This window comes from Mustelus asterias, chromosome 9, assembly GCF_964213995.1.
Source record: "Mustelus asterias chromosome 9, sMusAst1.hap1.1, whole genome shotgun sequence".
Taxonomy (NCBI): Eukaryota; Metazoa; Chordata; class Chondrichthyes; order Carcharhiniformes; family Triakidae; genus Mustelus; species Mustelus asterias.
This window is the reverse complement of record NC_135809.1, coordinates 54,129,706-54,150,269: the sequence shown is the minus strand read 5'-3', so window position 1 is coordinate 54,150,269 and position 20,564 is coordinate 54,129,706. Positions and strand designations below refer to the sequence as shown.

The 20,564-nt window shown below is 41.2% G+C and overlaps 1 protein-coding gene and 1 non-coding gene across 4 annotated transcripts in view; one reads left to right on the top strand and one right to left on the bottom strand.

Annotated features, from left to right (window-relative positions):
• Positions 1-20,564, bottom strand: part of gxylt1b (glucoside xylosyltransferase 1b) — a 60,114-nt gene that overhangs the window by 23,044 nt on the left and 16,506 nt on the right. For 2 of the 3 annotated variants that reach the window (XM_078220215.1, XM_078220217.1), the window contains exons 2-5: positions 19,901-19,993; positions 9,672-9,867; positions 9,105-9,236; positions 3,729-3,980 (exon numbers count right to left, since the gene is read on the bottom strand). In XM_078220215.1, coding sequence (XP_078076341.1) covers positions 3,729-3,980; positions 9,105-9,236; positions 9,672-9,867; positions 19,901-19,993 — 673 coding nt within the window. The remainder of the gene's footprint in view (positions 1-3,728; positions 3,981-9,104; positions 9,237-9,671; positions 9,868-19,900; positions 19,994-20,564) is intronic. The other variant, XM_078220218.1, reaches the window with a different exon arrangement.
• On the top strand, positions 3,124-3,234 carry LOC144499348 (U5 spliceosomal RNA). Its single transcript, XR_013498823.1, has one exon. It is a non-coding gene; the product is annotated as a U5 spliceosomal RNA (small nuclear RNA).

Here is a 20,564-nt window from a genome sequence, read left to right as displayed (position 1 = left end):
GTGTGTGAGACGAAGAGAGGTAGAGGCTCACTCCTAATCTCACGGCTCACACTCACACCAAGAGGTATGAGTGTGCTGGTGTATGGGAGTGAGGGTAAGTGAAAAATGAATAAGTACCCTGTGAGTGCGCTGGAAAAACACAATAAAATTTGACCCTCTCACATGCTAATGGTCATCTTTATTAATTACCCCATATTATAAATGATCAATTTGGTGCCTTATTTTTGCTCAGGTAGTTGCTTCTTTTGTGAAATTCATGTTTAAGAATGCGCCAATCCATATATTTTTGAAATTTGTTCATCAGCCCCTGGACTGAGAACAAAACTTAATGGAAACCCTTATAGGAAAAGGTTGGACAAAGATCACCTGGTCTACCAGCACAGAACTGCTTTCTCTTATCGTCATTGTTTTGCACCCATTGAATGCTCCCAACCCCTTACTGTTTCCCATTTGTCACTTTACTCCTGACCCCTCTCTGTTTTGCTCACTGCTCCTTTGTTGAACCCTCGCTGCCTCACTCACACCAAGTGGAGACAGTGAAGGTTTTGGTGTGAGGCGGCTAGATCAAAATCTCAACTTCATTACAACATGCAATTCCAAGTGTTTTGACCTGGTGTTTTGGGCATCAATATTCTGTAAAGATTACAGGGGCGATTCTCCCATCCTGTTGCGCTAATGTTTTAGCGCAGCTGGCCAGGAGAATCACTTGTCGGCTGATTCGTGGGATTCCCGCGAGCGTTCGCACTGCGCATGCATCTACCAGGCCCAGATTTGCAGCGGTGTCCGCGTGGCGCTGGAAATTGGATGTAGGTGGGGATAGCATTTAACATACTATTTAAATGCTATTAGAGGGCCCAGGACTGAATTCTCCGGGCCTGTTAGCATCTCCCATCCCACCAGGAGTATTTCACTCCAGCAGGGTTCAGCCTAGCTCCCCCCTTTCGGGGAACTAGCGGAAGATCCCGCTGGAGTGAAGGGAGGGCAATCCGGGCCCCCCAGGGGATCGGGCGGCAGGAGGTGATGCCCCCTGGGCATGGGCCCCATGGTATTGCCCAGGGGGCACCTTGGCACTGCCCATCAAGCACGGGCCAGTGCCAAGAGGGCACGGCCCCGTTGCCACTCTGCATTGGGATCCAGTTGGGGCAGAAGGCAGGCCAGTAATTGGGACGAGTCTTCCGGTTCAGGGGGAGGTGGATTGTCACTGCTGGGGGGTGGGGGTGTGGGGGGTGTGGGGGTGTGTGTGTGTGTGTGTGTGTGTGCGCGCGCACGCGCACTTTGATCCGGCTGTGGGGGAGCAGCACTGGAGGGGTCCTGGGCTGGCCAGTGATTGAACTGGCCAGCAAAGAGGGAGGCTGACAGTTCAACCGAAATCTAATGATATTCACACTGGTGGTCTTTGTATGATGTGGAGACGCCGGTGTTGGACTGGGGTAAACCCAGTAAGAAGTCTCACAACACCAGGTTAAAGCCCAACAGGTTTATTTGGAAACAAAAGCCACTAGCTTTCAGAGCGCTGCTCCGAAAGCTAGTGGGCTTTTGCTACCAAATAAACCTGTTGGACTTTAACCTGGTGTTGTGAGACTTCTTACTGCCTCTGCATTGCACAGAGTGTGGGAGATTCTAATGTGAACTCCCACTGAAAAAAATCAACGTGAGTTACTCCAGTTTTCCCCTGAAATGTTTTTGGGAGAATCCCAGCCTACATCCTTAAGCTGTCAGAGAGAGTTCACACTTCTGCACATTACAGAAACATTTGAAAAACATACCTTATTGGTTTTTCACTTGTTAAAATATCTTTATGCTGCTCAATATGATCTGAATGTTTAATTGTACTCAGGTGATGGGAACTGACCACACACACACACATCTATAATTGTACATGTAGACAAAGGTTATAATGTGGCTCTAATTCTACCCTTCACAATGTAGATCAGTGAGCACAAGGATTCTAGGTGTGTAGCTATGTGGAATGTAGAATAGCGCAGGAGATTCCGATGAGCTGAAGTTGAGAGAGAATGGAATATGAAAGGCAAGAAGCAGAAGAGCCATGTGTGAAGGTTTGAGAAAATCAATGTATGGGTGAACGCAATGCAGAGGTTGCAAACATATTGAGAAAGTAGCCAGGGAGAGGAACGGAGTTCTTCAGCAGATCAACATCTACAGCAAAGACTAAGCAATTGGCAGCTTGAAAATGTTATTTTAAGTGACACAAGGGATACAATTGTTGAGAAAAGGCTAAAGTAGACAAGAAAAACAACACAATGAACGTTTGAAAAGCTAAAAAGGATAAAAATCTGTGTATGCTAATAAATATTGTATTCTATTAGAGTTAGTGTGAGAGAGAGTGTGAGGATGTATGAACAGGAACATTTGTGATGGAATGAAAATGATGTTGTTGGGTGTGGAGCACAATTTATTTTAGGCATCTTCATGTCAAATACAAGTTTAATGTTATAGCAATGTGCCATTTTCCCCATTTCTTTGTCTCAGGTTTAGAAAAAAAACCTTATGTTTTCCACACAAGATATCAATTTCTCTTATGTAAGATGCTAATTAGTCAAAGCATATATTATTGATGAGGGATATTCTCCTCTAATACTCTGGACAGATTCCATCACAGAAAAATGACCTGAACAGTTCACTTAGCTACATAAAAATAACAGCTCAACAGAAAATAACTATTAGAGCACTATAGTTTGCTTCTCCATTTTAACAAGCAACCAATTTATCTCCTTTAAGTATTTCAGTTGGAAAACAAAGCAATCTGAAATGGTGCAAGCATGTCACACATCAAACACCATTCTGTGAATTACCTTTATTCCATCTTTAAATTGAAATCAGATTATTTTCTCACCTCCAATAATAGTGTTTCGGTGGCACAAAAGGAAGTCTAATAGCGCCATCAGCTGGTCAAAATTGCTAATATTTAACCCACCAGAATATAGACTTGGGAGACATTTCTAGAGGTTGAAATTAGAGACTGCAGACATTAATTTTAAAAATGCCTGCTTGCTGTAACAAGATTCTCTAATTTGGTCACTAAATCTCCGCTTATTCTGCTGCAAACTAATGGTATCAGCTGGTACTTGTTAAAAAGGTCACTGTTTAATGGTTGAATACACTACAATTGCTTCTCTTCAGATCGTATAAATCTTTCACCTTTTACTAAAGATTTCTGTGCAGAGAAACACTCAGAGTTTAAGTTAGTTTTTTGTGATCCTGCTTCTATGGGGCTGAAATTTTGTTTTAAGAAACAGTTCAGAATAAGAAAGGACAGGGGGAATATCAGGGCTTCCTATCTTGATCACAATCCTGTGACTGTTGCTGGAAAGCCTTCAGGAAAAAAAGTGGGATTAAAAAAATATTTCAAGCTAAACACAAATAGTTTAGAGCCCAGAAAAATATTCAATTACAATTTTCTGCTAATTAGATTTTGCATTTGACTATTATTATATTAATTAAATACAATTTTACTATATACTATATAATTAAACATTTATAATCAACCAAATAATTAAAAGCAAAAGCAATAGGGGAACAATTTTCATTGCAAAAGAATGGGCTGTGCAAGGAACCAACTGTGCTATATGAACTCAGAAGAGTCTCAGTGTGTTAATTTATTTCCTACCCCTTCAGAGTATATTACAATAGATCAAACAAAACATAAACATACATAAAATATTGCCACAATTTAATATATCAGCAGAAAAACAATCCAGATCACTAACCTTAAAATATTTTTTTCGAATACGGGTCATGTTCATCAACATAACTCCAGAGTTGATTCCAGTCTTCCCATAATATGGATGTCTGGCAAAACGGTTGTACCAGCCAATTCGTGGCTCCTCATGTTCTGGTGCCATTCCAGCAATCTGCGTGCGATTGAAATCTTCAAGAAATGCCCATATATCATCCATAGGACGCAAAAAAAGAATATCTGTGTCCACATAGAGCAAAGAATCCACGTCCTTCAGAATTAACTGAAAAAAGACAAACGTGTCAGGAAAAACAGAAAGTAGGTACTGTTGAATCAACTTAGTGCAGATATATGCTGAATACCGAGACTGCTCACGATAACTCTATTTCCTAATAGTTTCAGTCAGCGCAGGTCACAATCTGTGCAGTCAGAGTTTTCAGCTCCAACTACTATTATATGAAGGCAAAAAATCAATATACTTTAAAATAATAAGTCCTTTGATAGATAATCCATTGTACTAACAACCAATTTCTTGGAAGCATCCTTGGCAAGTATTTTATTTTGGAATTATCTTAATTTATAGAAGATTTTCATCCATTGACACTCAAAAAGAATTGTTCTTCAGTGTGTCCACAGGATGGAGATCTCTGTTTATTAGTCTTGCTAAGAGACGAATCAAGATTTAGCTCTGGAGCAACACCAACCCACTTAAAACAGAATTTCACTGAATTGGATACTACTAAAGTCACTGAAGCTTCCTGATTAGCATAATCCAAATATATTTTCTGGTGTCCCTCTTGTTCTTTTATATCATGTTTTAAATTAGTGGTCTGAGACAGCTTACAAAGATTTGACATAGAGATCCACCTCTGGTGATTTTTTGATGTTATTTCCTTCTTGGTTCACAATGATTTGGAAATCTGTGTGTCAAGGCAAGCATCCACAATTTCAGTACTGACTAAAACAGATACCATGTTAAGAGGCTAATTACCTCAATATGTGGGTGGACAGGTCCATCTGGATTACAAATGCAACACTTATTTTTATAGTTTTAACAAATTGACAAATATTTGGCAAGATTTTCAAATACAGTTGTTGGGAGCTATGGCTCCTGGTAATAAATGCAGAAAGGAACCCAACTCCCCACATATAAATTGTTAGTGAATGCAAAGGAGGTGGTGATTAAATGTTTGACTGAACTGGTGTGTCTTGTGGGGACTGCCTACATTGTCAACAGCTTTGGCAAGCAACTCAGCATTTAACAACACTATTACGGAGCCCACTTAATCAACTGTTTTGACACTGGACAATGACAAGGCATCAATCAGCTTAAGTTCCCATTCTATGGGCTGACTCAATTGCAGCATATCAGGCAAATGAAAGTAATCAGTTTGGGAGTGTAACAAGAACAGAGGACGTCGGAAAACTCAGCAGGTCTGGCAGCATCTATTAGGAAGGAAACAGAGTTAACATTTTGAATCCTTTGATTGTACATCAGAATTTAAGGGAGGGAGAACGTGTTAAGAGCTTCTGCCTCCCTTCAGTTCTGACAAAGAGTCAAAGGGTATGAAATGTTAACTGTGTTTCTCTCCTAATAGATGCTGGCAGACCTGCTGAGCTTTTCCGGTGTCCTCTTGTTGTTTCATATTCTAGCATCTGCAGTATTTTGCTTAGTTTGGAATTGTTCTGTGCTGTCTTCTACTAGATCTTGATTAATGCTGAACTGGTCCCTTGGGCCTGACCGGACAGGTTCTTGATCAGAGTTTCATCTGGTTGGGCTGAAACAATGCTCAGCACTAATTGATGTAGAGGTGAAAATTTTTTTTTTTGACTCATTACAACATGGTCAGTGGATTTCCCCATGTGGTTTCCTTCATTCAATATCGCCCTGCATAATACAGAACTTATCGAGATGCCGGCGTTGGACTGGGGTAAACACAGTAAGACACCAGGTTAAAGTCCAACAGGTTTATTTGGTAGCAAAAGCCACTAGCTTTCGGAACAGGCTGTTCCTTCGTCAGGTGGGTGGGAGTTCTGATCACAAACAGGGCACAAAGACACAAACTCAATTTACATGAATAATGATTGGAATGTGAGTCTTTACAGCTAATCAAGTATGAAAGGTACAGACAATGTGAGTGGAGGGAGCATTAAGTACAGGTTAAAGAGACATGTATTGTCTCCAGACAGGATAGCTAGTGAGATTTTGCACATCCAGGCAAGTTGGGGGTTACAGATAGTGTGACATGAACCTAATATCTTGGTTGAGGCCGTCCTCATGTGTGCGGAACCTGGCTATCAGATTCTACTCAGCAACTCTGCGCTGTCGTGAAGGCCGCCTTGGAGAATGCTTACCGGGTAAGCGTTCTCCAAGGCAGCCTTCACGACACACGACAGCGCAGAGTCGACAATCACCAGGCAAGACTGTTCTCTTCCTGTTGGGGAGCACTTCAGCGGTCACGGGCATTCGGCCTCTGATATTCGGGTAAGCGTTCTCCAAGGTGGCCTTCGCGACACACGACAGCGCAGAGTCGCTGAGCAGAAACTGATAGCCAAGTTCCGCACACACAAGGACGGCCTCAACCGGGATATTGGGTTCATGTCACACTATTTGTAACTCCCACAGTTGCGTGGACCTGCAGAGTTTCACTGGCTGTCTTGTCTGGAGACAATACACATCTTTTTAGCCTGTCTTGATGCTCTCTCCACTCCCATTGTTTTGTTTCTTAAAGACTGGATTAGTTGTAAGTATTCGCATTCCAACCATTATTCATGTAAATTGAGTCTGTGTCTTTATAAGTTCTGTTTGTGAACAGAATTCCCACTCACCTGAAGAAGGGGCTTAGAGCCTCGAAAGCTTGTGTGGCTTTTGCTACCAAATAAACCTGTTGGACTTTAACCTGGTGTTGTTAAACTTCTTACTGTGTTTACCCCAGTCCAACGCCGGCATCTCCACATCATGTGATCAGAACTCCCACCCACCTGACGAAGGAACAGCCTGTTCCGAAAGCTAGTGGCTTTTGCTACCAAATAAACCTGTTGGACTTTAACCTGGTGTTATTAGACCTCTTACTGTGTAATACAGAACTTCACAGGAGTCAGTCCTAGTCAAGTAGGTAGAGAATGCAATATGGATATTGCAAACAAATATTGATTGTGTACACACCAGCATGAGATTTTCCTGGCCGTTAAAATAATTGCCCATGCGAGGGGTGGAAATTACATGCAAGCAGACACAAATGGAAAACCTCAACAAAACTCCAGTCAGGTATACCTGAAGACAGTTATCCATCCTGGCCATTAGCAATAATTTGCCAGGTTGGCACTGCCCGAGGATGGATTCAGTAGGGGTGGGGCCCTTAGCCAACCCCATATTGGGAGGCTCACTCATGTGGGATGGGAGTGGATGATGCCGGCGATGGGCAGGGATCATTAATATTAAGATCAGGGTGCCCTTTAAAAATGGTGATCACAGAGGAATCAGACTTGCTGGCATATTTAGGTCATGCCTCTCTCAATGACGGCACAAAACACACCCCTCGCAAAAAAATTACAAAGTGTTGGACGATCATGATCGTGTCACCTGCGCTGACAGGAATCACACTGGGTTTCCCCCTCTCCAAGATGACACTTGGTCATATGAAAAAACACTCTCTGCCATGTAATTTGCAGTTAATTTGCCATCTCAACTCCAGCACTGACTGCAGGATACTGAATGAAGGTTACTCTATCTGCTGTTACAATATCAAAGTTACTTCAGCTAATTTTCCTCAACTGGATATTTTGACTAGAAGTATGAACAGATAATAACTACTGTCTTGAATCCAACCATAATCCATTTTGTGACAGAGTATCTCACAGCGAACCTGATTGAACTGCTGACCAGGACAAAATTTCTCCACCTTTAATACCACAAACTGGAGTCAGCTGAAGATGTATCGAAATACCCATTTCTGATGTTATGGTTATTTGAACAGGAAGCGAAAATGAATGCCAAAACTAACCTAATGCACTTAACTGCAGAAAATCAACAGGGACTTCTACATATTTCCTTGAAAAATTACAGCTGGGATTCCCCCACAAAAAAAACTAAGTGCCCAAAAATGGGAAAATGGGAAATTTTCCCACCTGTTCTTTGGGTGTACTTAGTTTCATGAATATTCGGCACCCTGTGCATCACAGTGTCTCAGAGAGATTCATCTGGAAAGTAGGGGGCGGGATCTACTCCTGCTGAAGTGGCCAGCAGCATAGTGCTGAGCGGGCCACTGCGTATGCACCAATCTGTCTGTGGAGAGATCAACGCATGCACACCAGCGCCCCATCTCTAGCCACCCTGAGATTATCTCCGACCACCTCCCCGATCGCTGGCCTCCCTGACCACTCTACCTCCCCCTCCCCACCGATCATCGGCCTCCCCGACCCTGAACATTGACCTGCCTGGGGGGAAATGTGGCACGGTGGGAGTGTTTGGGGGATTGGGACTGGCCTAGGGGGAAGGAGTATTGGCGATTGAGGAGGAGAAGGGTGGGCAGCAATTGGGCAGGGGCGGTGTGGGAGGGTAAGGGGGCTCTGGCAGGCCAGTGATCGGGGATGGGGGTTCCAGCAGAGCCCATGCCCCCTCCATTGCTGGCCTTCCCCTCCCACCACAGCCCCCACCCAATTGCTGGCCACCCCTCCCCTCCTCAATCATCGACACCCCCCCCCCACCCCCCAAGGCCAGTCCCAATCCTCTGAATACTTCCCCACTCCTGATCTCCCCCCTACACAATCGCTGGCTTCGATCCCCGCCCCCCCCCCCCCCCCCCGCCGGCACCTACCACCCATCGCCCCTCCCTCCCCCAGTAGGCCCTGCCACCTGGGCACTGCCGGGGGCCCAGTGGGCAGTGCCCAAGGGACACAACCCCCATCCCCGACCTGTCAGAGAGGGGGGCCGTAATCCCCACAAGCGGGATGAGCACGCCTGTTCATAGTTGGTGGGAAGCAATTGCAAATCCCGTTGGTGGGAACCTCACCCGACCGGGAAGGAGAACACTAGCGGGCCCGGAGACTACTGTCCTGAACCGGCTAATCATATGGAAATAGCTATTTCCATATGGCAATCAGCCCCGCGCCTATTACGTCAGATAAAAGAGCATGGGAGACTCACAATCGGCTGGTCACCTTTCACGAGTCCCACTACAGGCCCCCGCTGATGTCTCCCGGCTCACTGTGTTACTCGAGCAGCGCAGCAGGCTGGGAGAATCCCAGCTTTCACTTTTATTTTTGGCTTTACAGCTTCAGAAAAAGTCCCACATTGAGACAGTATCTGAACAAAGAACCATGGTAACATTCTTAATTAAACAGTTTCTTCTGATCATTTCATTCATAGAGAAGTCATTAAGTAACTATAACACAGAATCAATCTTACAGGTAGAAAGAGTCTCTGTGAAGCACAGGGCTTGAACAATTTCTTCCATACCGCTGCAGTCTCAGCTGGAAATGTTATTGGGTAGATGGTGTGACTAAATTTCTGATGAAATGCTTTTTTCCAGGTTTCCAACTGTGTGCAAAATAGAGATACATTACTAACAGGATGTCTATCAAAATTCATTTCCAGGAATGCGCTACCTCAAAATAAAATAAATACACATTGAAACAATTTCTATTGCCAATCTAATGATAAGTGATGATCAAGTATCTTTTCATTCTGGGGTGGGTAGAAAAATAACTAAGTGAGTTACTACAGGGCCACAGTCACCACACAGCTATCTAAACAATGGCACCAACTGATGCCAAAGAGGAGGTCATCCCGAGTACAAGACATATTTAACACTGCAAGATGAGAAAAGGGAAAATGGTGCAGTAACTACATTAATTAGAAATATTTTTCGAACTTCTGAATTAATCAAATTCGAAATGCTCGTGGACACTTATCAAATTTCTTTCTAAACCTGTTAAACAAAAAAGTGTGTTAAATATCAATGTAGGTACATACTGAGCTATTGAACTTCTGATGGAGGTCATCTTCTGCAAATATGTGGAAGTGAAGTGGCTTCTGACTAAATAAAACTGCAGACTTCAGCATTGTTAAAGTTTCCTCCAGTCTCTGTCCACAAGCTACCACGGCCAGATGCATCCTCCAAGAAGAGTTTTTCGATGAGTCTGCAGGGTTCCAAGTTCCTACTTCATGCCTGTGGAATTAAGATTTTGATTAAAATATATCTTGGAATGCGGAATATTCAGGTCCCTACTGTATAAACAATCATACACCTATGTATCTTCCCCTCAAAAATGAGTTTTTCCTTTGTGAACTGATGCAACCCAGAAATCCATTTCACAAGAGAAAATTAAATGGGTATTTTCACCTTCACTGCTGGTTATTATACCACCATTGTACCATAGTGAAGGTGAATAACGAATGTGTCAGATTTTACTTCAATAGATTCTAATAGGGTGAAATTCACGTATGTTTTACAATGGTCAAGAGGTTACTGATCAGGTGCTGAAGGTAAAAATTACCCCTTTATACTCAAGATGGTTTTACCTTTTTAATAAAAAGGAAGCCAATGAATAGAAGTTTCATTCTACAATACTCTTTGAAATCTGAACACTCATGGCCTATATGGATCAGTGGACCACACATTTCAGTTTTCTTTACACTTAAGTCTGAATGATTAACTACTCTTCAGTATGTCCCAATGTCTATACAACCCCGTCTCCAAATTAGATGCTAAGGGTACAGCCAATACTTCTGGTATTATTAAAATTAATTTCCACTGCATTCACAGATAATTTTCAAAAAATCTATTAATTTTCTTAATTATCAGTTTTGGTTAACATTTTATCTCTCTGGAGTCACTGCAACATTTCTCCAAATTAAAACAATATGTTGAATGTGTGGTATCGTTCTTTTTCTTTATATACAATTGTTTCACAATTTATTATTGGCAACAAATTATACACAATTGTTTCACAATTTTTGGATCAAACCTAATCTCTCATTATTGGCAACAAATATTCTGAAAGAAATGGAGCTTAGAAAGATCTCAACCCAATGAGGACAGACTCCCAAAACACAGTTGTCCATTCTTAGGTAATTAATGAAGTTACCATCTCAGTCAGACAGGCAAGAGCAAAAAAAAGATTTACGCTGCAGAAATACTCATCTCAAACGTGTTGATCCACGTTTGAGCACAGTTCTATAGATAATGGCTGCACTCCAGATATTAGCCAAGTAGCCATTCGTCATGTGCACGCCAAAACATCAGTGCTGGTAAAATGTGGATAAAACCATAGCCAAGACAGATCTTATCCCCACCTGAGGTCAAGACACATGTGCATTCCAAAATAATTTGGCGGACAGTGATCAGGAATGCTGCCCAATAGGATATTTGACTCTCTTATTTTGAAACACTGATCCAAATAGCAGTACTCCTATTGCACCTTCAATTTAGACCAGCTCAAATCAGAATGAGACATGGATTGTGACTTGTATAGCTTAGCTATGTCATTGAAGGACTACAACAAATGTAGTTTGCCTTAGGAATGGCATCCTCATGTAGGTGAGCAGGGAAAATTTTCAACTTTTGCCCTCACACCGTAAGTTTAAAAAAAAAGAGATTTGTAGCCACAACCGTATCATTGACCTATTTCATATGCCATCGAGTAGTTCAACAATTCAATACAAGATTCAAATGAGTATAAATGCCCTTATATGCCCATATTTATCTTCACAGCTGAAGTGAAAATCTGAGACATTCCCAGTTTTAACCAAATTAAGCCTCAACTCTTCCAATTATGAAATCATGATCTTCTTTGTCTGAGAGGTCCGTGGCATTTTGGTGGCCTTAACAAATCCCTAAATGAGAAAAATCTACAGAATTAATTGCCTCTAATCTGATAATAAATAAGGCTGCTAGCATTGAAGATTCACATTTGAGGAAGAATACTCTCTTGTGGTTGTGTTATAGTTACAGGAACTTGTTACTCTGCATATAGTCAATGCTATAATACCCAAGCCAGAAGTGCCATGTGGTAGCCTCAGCAATTGTAGAAAATGAAAGTAAAATCTATCTTCCTATGTTCATACTCCTTTACAATTAAGATGTTCATTGTACAGTCCCAAAACATAATTCAAACCCATCCTCTACTTTATGTTGGCAGGGGGCTAGACCGTTTTCTGACTAATTCCTAAAATTTTAAAACTGGAAAATTGGGTTTTTAAAATGGCTGAAGCAATATCTGTTTGTGACCCACAGAGCTATTTGGCAATATTGAAGAAATTTGCATATCGTTAATTCGGAAGAGAAACAAATGATCTTTGAGGGCTGCAAAGCCAAATTCAAAGGCAACCCCCCCCCCCCCCCCACTTCCCAAAACCAGTAATATTGCCTTGCAGAGCTGCAAAGCTCAGTCTGCCATCTTTCCATCTACCTTGTAACAGTACAAAAAGGGGGCTCTGTTCAGGTTAGAATGCCTGGCCCCATCTCCACTGTTTCTACTAGATATTTTGTATCATTAATTCTACTGGAAAAATAAATTATTCTGTCATCTGTCCAGCCTGCTGGCCTGCAAAGGGATTCACCATTGGACTTTGATTTTGGACTCAGCCCTCGGGTGAACAATAATTATTTTCTCTGTGGTCTTTGCCCTGTAAATCTTCAATTCCTCTTTACTGCGTGTGAGTGCAGAGAGAATGATGTAGCAAACTCCCCCTGCACTCAAATAAACTAACCCTCAGAGTTCATCCAATTTTGTGTTTGCTATGAAAATTGGATCACACCAAAACTCTGGGTTGGAAAATGCACACCACTTATCAACTAAAATATCTTTTTTATGGACAGGTGGCGAGGGGAGAAATCATGGCAGTTTAAATCACATGAGCATGGTAGCAAAGTTAGAAAACTGGCTTCTGTTAGAATGCCAGAGTTTGTTTGCCTGTCTGCTCACAAATTGAGTAACCTACAGAGACACTGCTGTTGGAAATACTCCAGCACCCAGAGGTGCCTCTAATAGATGACCCAAGTCTTATTGGCATATAGAAGAATGGTGACAACAACAACGTTGTAGACTAAAGCTTTTGTCCAGTTATACAGATCTCTGCAATTTTTGGAAGGCTGCGCTGGCACTGTTTATTCTGTGTTGGATCGCCTCTTCTGGTGAACTATTGAGAAAAGAGGTTGCTGAGATATGGCAAGTGTTCATTGACTTCTGACGTCACCCCTGCAATAACAATAGCATGCGAGAAACTTATTGCAAACTGAACCATATGTCAGTGCTTCATCCAACAAGTCACAACACAATCGGAAATTTACCTCATTAAAACTCTACTGCAGAGAAGTGGTGAAAGCAGAAGAGGAGAAAGCTTGTCCTCTCTGCCCAAAAAGCTATGGCTCCAGGATTAGTCTAGTTAGGTGCTTGGTGGCTGGCACAGATATGATGGGCTGAAGGGCCTCTTTCCATGCTGTAAAACTTCATGACATCACCCACATTTAGAGGGTTTGACGATGATGATATAGATTTGTCTGTGTTAACATCCATATGTAAAATATGTAATAGACGCAAGATTTAACTTCATGGTTTAAGGGCTTCATTAGATTATGATCAGCTGCTCGGGAATCACAAAGCAGCCAATTTTAATAATGGAGCCACATGCTGCCCATCTGGTTTCTAAGTGAGGCCCACGAGACATTTTGTTGACCGTGACCCACGTGCAGGGCTGCCACATTCTGTGTTGTTTTTTTTCCTACTGGTATGACTGAAGTGATACGCACATAAAGCAAGAGCAAGTGAGATGCATACAGACTGCACACAACATTGATTGTGAGGGGGCCTGAGCGCTCTCTGCTTCCAAAGTGTAAATATTTATTTTGTTTTTACCATTTGAAGTTGATGCTAGTTCTATTAATATATAAATGATTCAGCAGTTTCTTTAACTCATTATGAAATCTTCAGCATGTATTGAATGTACTTAATCTTATTTATGGGGTCATGCTAAGTGAACAAGCCTGATTTCAACTAGCAGCCCATGGAGATATAGGAAGGCCACTCATATGGCCCATCACTTGCCTAGGTTGCTCATCACTGATATGAATCAATTGTATTTAGGATTAAGTCATGACTACAGCACAAACTGAATGCAAGGGATGCAGTGATCTAATTGTTGTACTGTCATGTTTTTCAACGCAAATCATTGATCACTTTTGACAAGACATCCTGAATTAAAATTTCTACAGCACACTGCAATATGACCACTGAAATAACAATTTTTTTCCATAACACTCATCTATTTTACAACAGCACAACAAGATTGGCAGCCTTTAAAATGGTACCAACTGAAATTTGTTAAAAATTACTATATGAACATCATCTTGCGCTAAACAACTAGCTAACATTGGAAGTATTAAACTGTAATTTAAAGTCTACACGCTAAATAGTAAATATCAAAGACAAATATTTTGATCAACAGAATGCTAATTTCTGTCCATTTAAGCACATTGTCAAAGTAGAAAATTGCCCAGGTATTTCCTGTCCTCAAAAAGCAGACAGATTGAAGCTGATTAATTACCACCCAATCAGTCTGCTCTCAATCAGTAGCAAAGTTACTGAAGGTATTGTTAACAGTACCATCAATTTGTTCACCATTGCCTCATCACAACTCTTGGACCAAACATAAAGAGCTGAATTCCTGAGCAGTGGTGAGTGGAAGTAAGTGATTTTAAAATTTAAAATCATCAGCTTTTCAAGATGAGATCGTTTACGACACCTTTTTGTCACAAAAAAAACATTATCAATGGGCAGGCACAGTGCTGCCTCAGTGCCAGGGACCCATGTACAATTCCATGTTCAATTCAGGCCTAGTGTGACTGTCTGTGTGGAATTTGCGCATTCTCCCTGTATCTGCTTTCCGGGTGCTCCAGTTTTTCCCCCACAATCCAATGGTGTGAATGCTAGGTGTATTGGCCATGCTAAATTGCCCCTTAGTGTCCCAAGATGTGTAGGTTAGGTGGAATAGCCATGGAAAATGTGTGGGGTTACAGGGTGGGGGAAAAGGGCCTGGGTAAGATACTCTGTCAGAGTCAGTGCAGACTCGATGGGCCAAATGGCCTCTTCTGCACTGATTCTAATTGTAACTTGGTTGACTTGCCCATTTCGTGAAATGTACAGCTCAAATTGCTACATTAGAAACAGATTCATAGAGCATATCAAAAACTATGGATCATGCTCAAATTTGGACTAGAAAGCTTTCTACTTTACAAAATAAAAATATGGGTACAGATGTTCATGATGAAATCACTGGACTTTGGAAGGTTGCACAGATTCTTCCCTTATTTGTAAAGTAACCATCTGCAAAAGGATGTAAAACTAAATCAGACAACTACCAATATATCAACTATAGATAAATGATTAGTAAAATAGCAACGAACGTCGCTTCAAGACTCACCTGATCAAGCTCTCACATTTTGGAGAAATTGGTGCCAGACATCAACTAAAAATCATGGTGCATCAACCTTTCCAAAAATAGATCAATAAAGGTCCCTATAAAAGACTATTGGAAATGCTATAGAAGCTGAAAACAGAGGGAATTCAAAGGAAAATCTAAAAAGAGATAGGAAATTGACTGAAGCAGAGGAAGAGGTGGATACTTGAGTCAAGAGGCAGAAGGGAAGCATCAATGAAAGGAATGCCCAGAGACAATCATACTGTGGCACCTGTCTCTACTTGTATTCAGAAGCTCAATGCAAATTTCTTACATTGGCTGAACTGAACTAAGGCAGGACAACTGAGTCAGAAAAAGCAACTGGGACCAACAACTTACATTAACATTCTTTTTCATACTCTTCCCCTGTCTGGAGACACAGGGGAAGGCAAATGGAGCACATGCTTACTTCTGTTTTTGTAACTAGTTCTTCATGGAACAGGCCTCTAGCCTGTCACCAGAGGCACCATTCCACATCAAGCATAGATGACCAGGAGATTCTCCCATGGAAGGACTTGTAGGTTGATAATCAGCCTGTTTGGCTATGTTATTAACTCACCTTCCATGACCATCAAATTCTGGAATGGGAATGGAACCTGGAGTATTTGGTTCAGAAGTAGGGACGCGATCCACTGTGTTACAAGACCTCCTTGCATTAATATCGTTCCTTTTTAATGTAGTAAGTACTCTTAAAGTTGTAAGTTCCAAAATGCTTCAGAGAAATATCTCCAAAGAAAATTTAACATTGAACCACATAAGGAGACATTAAGGCAGATGATCAAAAACTTAACCAAAGAGGTAGGTTTTAAGGAGGAAGGAGACTGAACAGATTTAGTCAGGCAATTCTAACTTCAGGCCTTGACAGCTATGATGTGCGATAAAAATTGGGATACACAAGAGGCCAGAATTGAAGGAGCACAAATTTCCAGAGTGTTATGGGGCTGGAAGAGATTACATAGATAGGAAGGGGCAAGGTCATGACAGAAATTGATACAAGGATGGGAGTTTTAAAATTGAGGTGTTGCTTAACTTGGAGACAAAGTCAGCAAGAAGTGCTGACTTGATACTTAATGCAAGTTCGGATACAGGTAAGAGAGTTCTGGATTACCTCAAGTCTGTGGAGGGCAGAACAAAAGCAGTTATAATATATAATTCTTGAAGCAGTGTCAGTTATAGCCACAAGTACCAGATACTGACTTTGTAAGGAAAAAAATAGAAACATATTTCTATGATGATAGCCGTCAAACTAGAAAAACAATATAGAATTGAAAGAGATGATAGACTCAGGATCACAAAACTGTTACAACACAGGAGGCCATTTACCCTGTTGTGTCTGCATGACTCCCTGCCATCTCCCCATAGCCCTGTACATTCTTCCTCTTCACATAATAATCTTATTCCCTCTTGAATACCTCGATTAAACCTGCGTCCACACTGTCAGGCAGTGCATTCCAGATCCCAACCACTCACTGTGTAACAAAGCTTCTTGTGTCTTCATTGCTTCTTTTGCCAAACACCTTAAATCTCTGCCATCTTGTTCTTGATCCTTCCACCAATGGGAGCAGATTTACCTTCATGATTTTGAATATCTCTATCAAATCTCTTCTCTCAAGAAAACAGTCCCAACATCTCCAATCTATGTAACTGAACTTTCTCACCATGGAACCCATCTTGTGAATCTTTTCCAAATTCTCTTTAATGCTTTCATAGAACAGAGAAGCAGGAGTATGAGCCTGTTCTCCCATTTAAACAGGTTGTGGCTGATCATCTAGCTCTATGTCATTTTACCCCATATCCCTTGATGTCATTAGTATCCAACGCTTCCACAGCCTCTGAGGTAGAGAATTCCAAAGATTCACCACTCTGAATGAAGAGATTCCTCCTCATCTCTAGTCTCAAATGGTCTATCCCTTATTCCGAAACTGTGTCCCCTTATTCTAGGTTCACCAGCCAGGGAAAACATCCTATCCGCATCTACCCTGCCATTCCCTGTAAGAATTTTATAAGTTTCAATGAGATCATCTCTCCTCTTCTAAATTCCAGACAATACAGGCCCAGTTTCCTTGCAAGATAATCCTGCCATTCCACTATATTCCATCTCCCATGTTCTTGCCCATTCACTTAAACCGCCCAAATCCCCTTGAAGCCCCCTTGCATCCTCTTCACAACTTACATTCCCACCTAGTTTTAGGTCACCAGCAAACTTGGAAATATTACATTTGGCCCTCACATCCAAATCATTTATATAGATTGTGCTCAGCTGTGGCTCCAGCACTCATCCTTGCAATAATAATAAATAATAAATTATAATTTATTAATCCCAACTAATAACACAGTCTGCCATCCTGAGAATAACCATTTTCTACTGTTTTCTGTCTGTTAACCAATTCTCAGTCGATTCCAGTATGTTACCCACAACCCCATGTGTTCAAATTTTGTTTACTAGCTTCCTGTGTGAGACGTTATCAAAAGTCTTCGAAAAATCCAAATCCCACACCTACTGGTTCTTCTTTATCAATGCTACAAGTAACACCCTGAAAAGCTCCAATAGATTTGTCAAATATAATATCCCTTTCATAAATCCATGTTGATTCTGCCCAATCATATTATCTTCCACATGTCTAAAAAATCCCACCCTTTATAATGGATTCTAACGGATCTGGATTGAACTTAATTATAAAAGATCCTGGGGTTTTGATTGGATTGGTCTGGAAAGGATGTTTCCTCTTGTGGGAGAATCTGGAATTGTTTAAAAATAAGGGGTTGCCAACTTGGGACAGAGATATGAGGAATTTATTTTTCTCTCGGAGGGTTGTGAATCTTTGGAAGTCACTTCCTAAAAAGGCTGTGGAAGCAAAGTCTTTGATTTTTTTTTACAGGCAGAGTTAGATATATTCTTAATAAGCGAGAGGGTGAAAGGTCACAATCAGATCAGCCATGATTTTATTGAATGGTAGAGCAGGCTTGAAAGGCCAAGTGGTCTTAATTAGTCTTAATCTGCTCCTAATTTGTATGTTTGTACATCTGTAGTTCTCTATTTTCTCAGGCTTTCCCTTCTTAAATAGTAAGAATACATTTCTTATTTTCCAGTCTGCATGAACCACCAATGCCCCCATTATCTCTATAGCCACCTCTTTCAAAGATGGTGCTGAAAGATGTACCATCTGGATGTAGCTCTTCAGGTCCAGGGAATTTATCAATCTTCGTATCTTTCCTAAAGTGTGGCATACAGAAATGGACACGATACCACTGTTGAGGCCGAAACAGCGTTCTATGAAAGTTTAGCACAACTTCCTTGCTTTTGTATCATTTGTCCTTTTAATAAAGCTGAGGACATTGCATGCTTTATTAACCATGTTTTCAACCTATTCTGCCACCTTCAATGACTTATGCACACATACACCCAGATCCCTCTGCTCCAGCGCCCCCTTTAGAATAGTTTCCTTTGTTTTGCTTTGTTTCTCCAAATTCTAACTACTAAATTGAATCACTTCACATTTCTTTGCATCAATTTAATCTACCACTTGTCCACTCACACTACCAACCTATTTTTCCTGCCTACATCCTTTTGAAGTTTCACATTATCCTCTTCACTGTTCACAATACTTCCAAGGTTCATATCATCCACAAATTTAAAAATTGTCCCTGTACACCAAGGTCTAGATCATTAATATATATCAGGAAGAGCAAGGTCCTAACACAGCTGCCTGGAAAAATCCACTACCAATTTTCCTCCAGACTGGAAAAAATTCATAAACTGCTACTCATCATTTCTTGCCATTCAGCCAATTTTATATCCAAGTTGCTACTGTCCCTTTTATTCCATGAGCTATAATTTTGCTCACAGGTCTGTTGTACAGCACTCCAAATGCCTTTTGGAAGTCCATGTACACCACATCAACAGTATTATCCTCATTAACTGTCTTTGTTACCTCATCAAAAAAAATACTCAAGCAAGTTAGTTAAACACAATTTGCCCGTAACAAATCCATGCCAGCTTTCCTTAATTAATTCACATTTCCCCAAGTGACTATTAATAATTTTGTCCCAACGTATTATTTCTGAACGTTTTCCACCACCAAAGTTGAACTGTTTGGCCTGCAGGTGCTAAACTTAGCTTTGCAACCTTTTTTGAATAAGGGTGAAATACTTACAATTCTCCATCCTCTGGCCCCAGCCTATCCAACCCCCCAGGACCCTTTGGGGTCCCTCCCTCTACAGCCTGATGGAGGGGCAAATGGCTACTGGACCTGGACACTGGGGTCCAGCATGCCAGGTCCACATTGGTCATTACCAGCACCAGAGCTCACCCAGTGCAGTTTCCCCCCCCCGAAAAGGCAGGTGAATGGTGGGAGGCCACTGAAAGGGCTGTCCTGCCCGCTAATTGTATGACACTTAACAGGTTTACATAATAATTGGGTTGCTGCTCAATTGGGGCCAGCGGGGCAAGTCGTGTCAATCCCAATTGCCTTTATGCCCATTAAGAATCTCAGTTTTTGGCCGACGCCCCATTCAGCGGGGCATCAGGATCCCCGCGGGTTGTCTGACGGGGTCAGTGAATCCTCCAGCATGTATGCCTCTCCACACGTAAGCATTCATTTGCATGCATGTGTATCAAAACTAACAACTTGTAACTATTTTTGCTCATTTTCCAAATACAAGTTTTACCCCCCCCATAACACTAATCCTTGAAAACCCAGAATATAAATTACACTATTCTGTATACATATTACAAAGCAGCCTACCTAAATGCAGATTCCCAAAAGCAGTTCACTGCACAAACACCAGTGGGCAGCATCCAATATGGATTCCAGAAAGATACAGGTACATCCTTACACCTGATTGAATAAAAAGAAAGTAGGCTATTTATGAAAAATAACTTAATTTTTCACAAAGCAATGTGCAAAATAATAAAATTACCAAGCATTAAGGAAAGCATATAAAGCGTGACTGCATTCAGTTTATGTATTATGTAGGTTATTCAAAAAATAATCTAAAATTATTACATACAATAACAGATTATGAAGTTTAAAACAATTGAAATGACTGGGCTGATATAGTGGAGAATTTCAAGCAAGTATGATCAAAGGATTTACATTTTTCCAAAGTTCTTCACTGAATATTTGCAGTTCATGCTAATTGCATAACTTTTTAATTGTTCACAAGTTGTATTTTACCTTTAAACAAGGGATTACTTAAAAGTATAAAAGATGCTTTGAACCCTCTCCTGAAGGGACCAGGAGCTGTCTTGGAGACCTCATTTTTTAAAAAATAGGTGATGAATTCAATTCACAAAGTTGATGTGACTGAAAATAGAGCATGTTGCAGGCGTGCAACACAAGACGACAAGCAGGCTTTGTGCACCATGTCTAACCCCAGGGTTTTTTAACGAAAACTATTTAAAGAAAC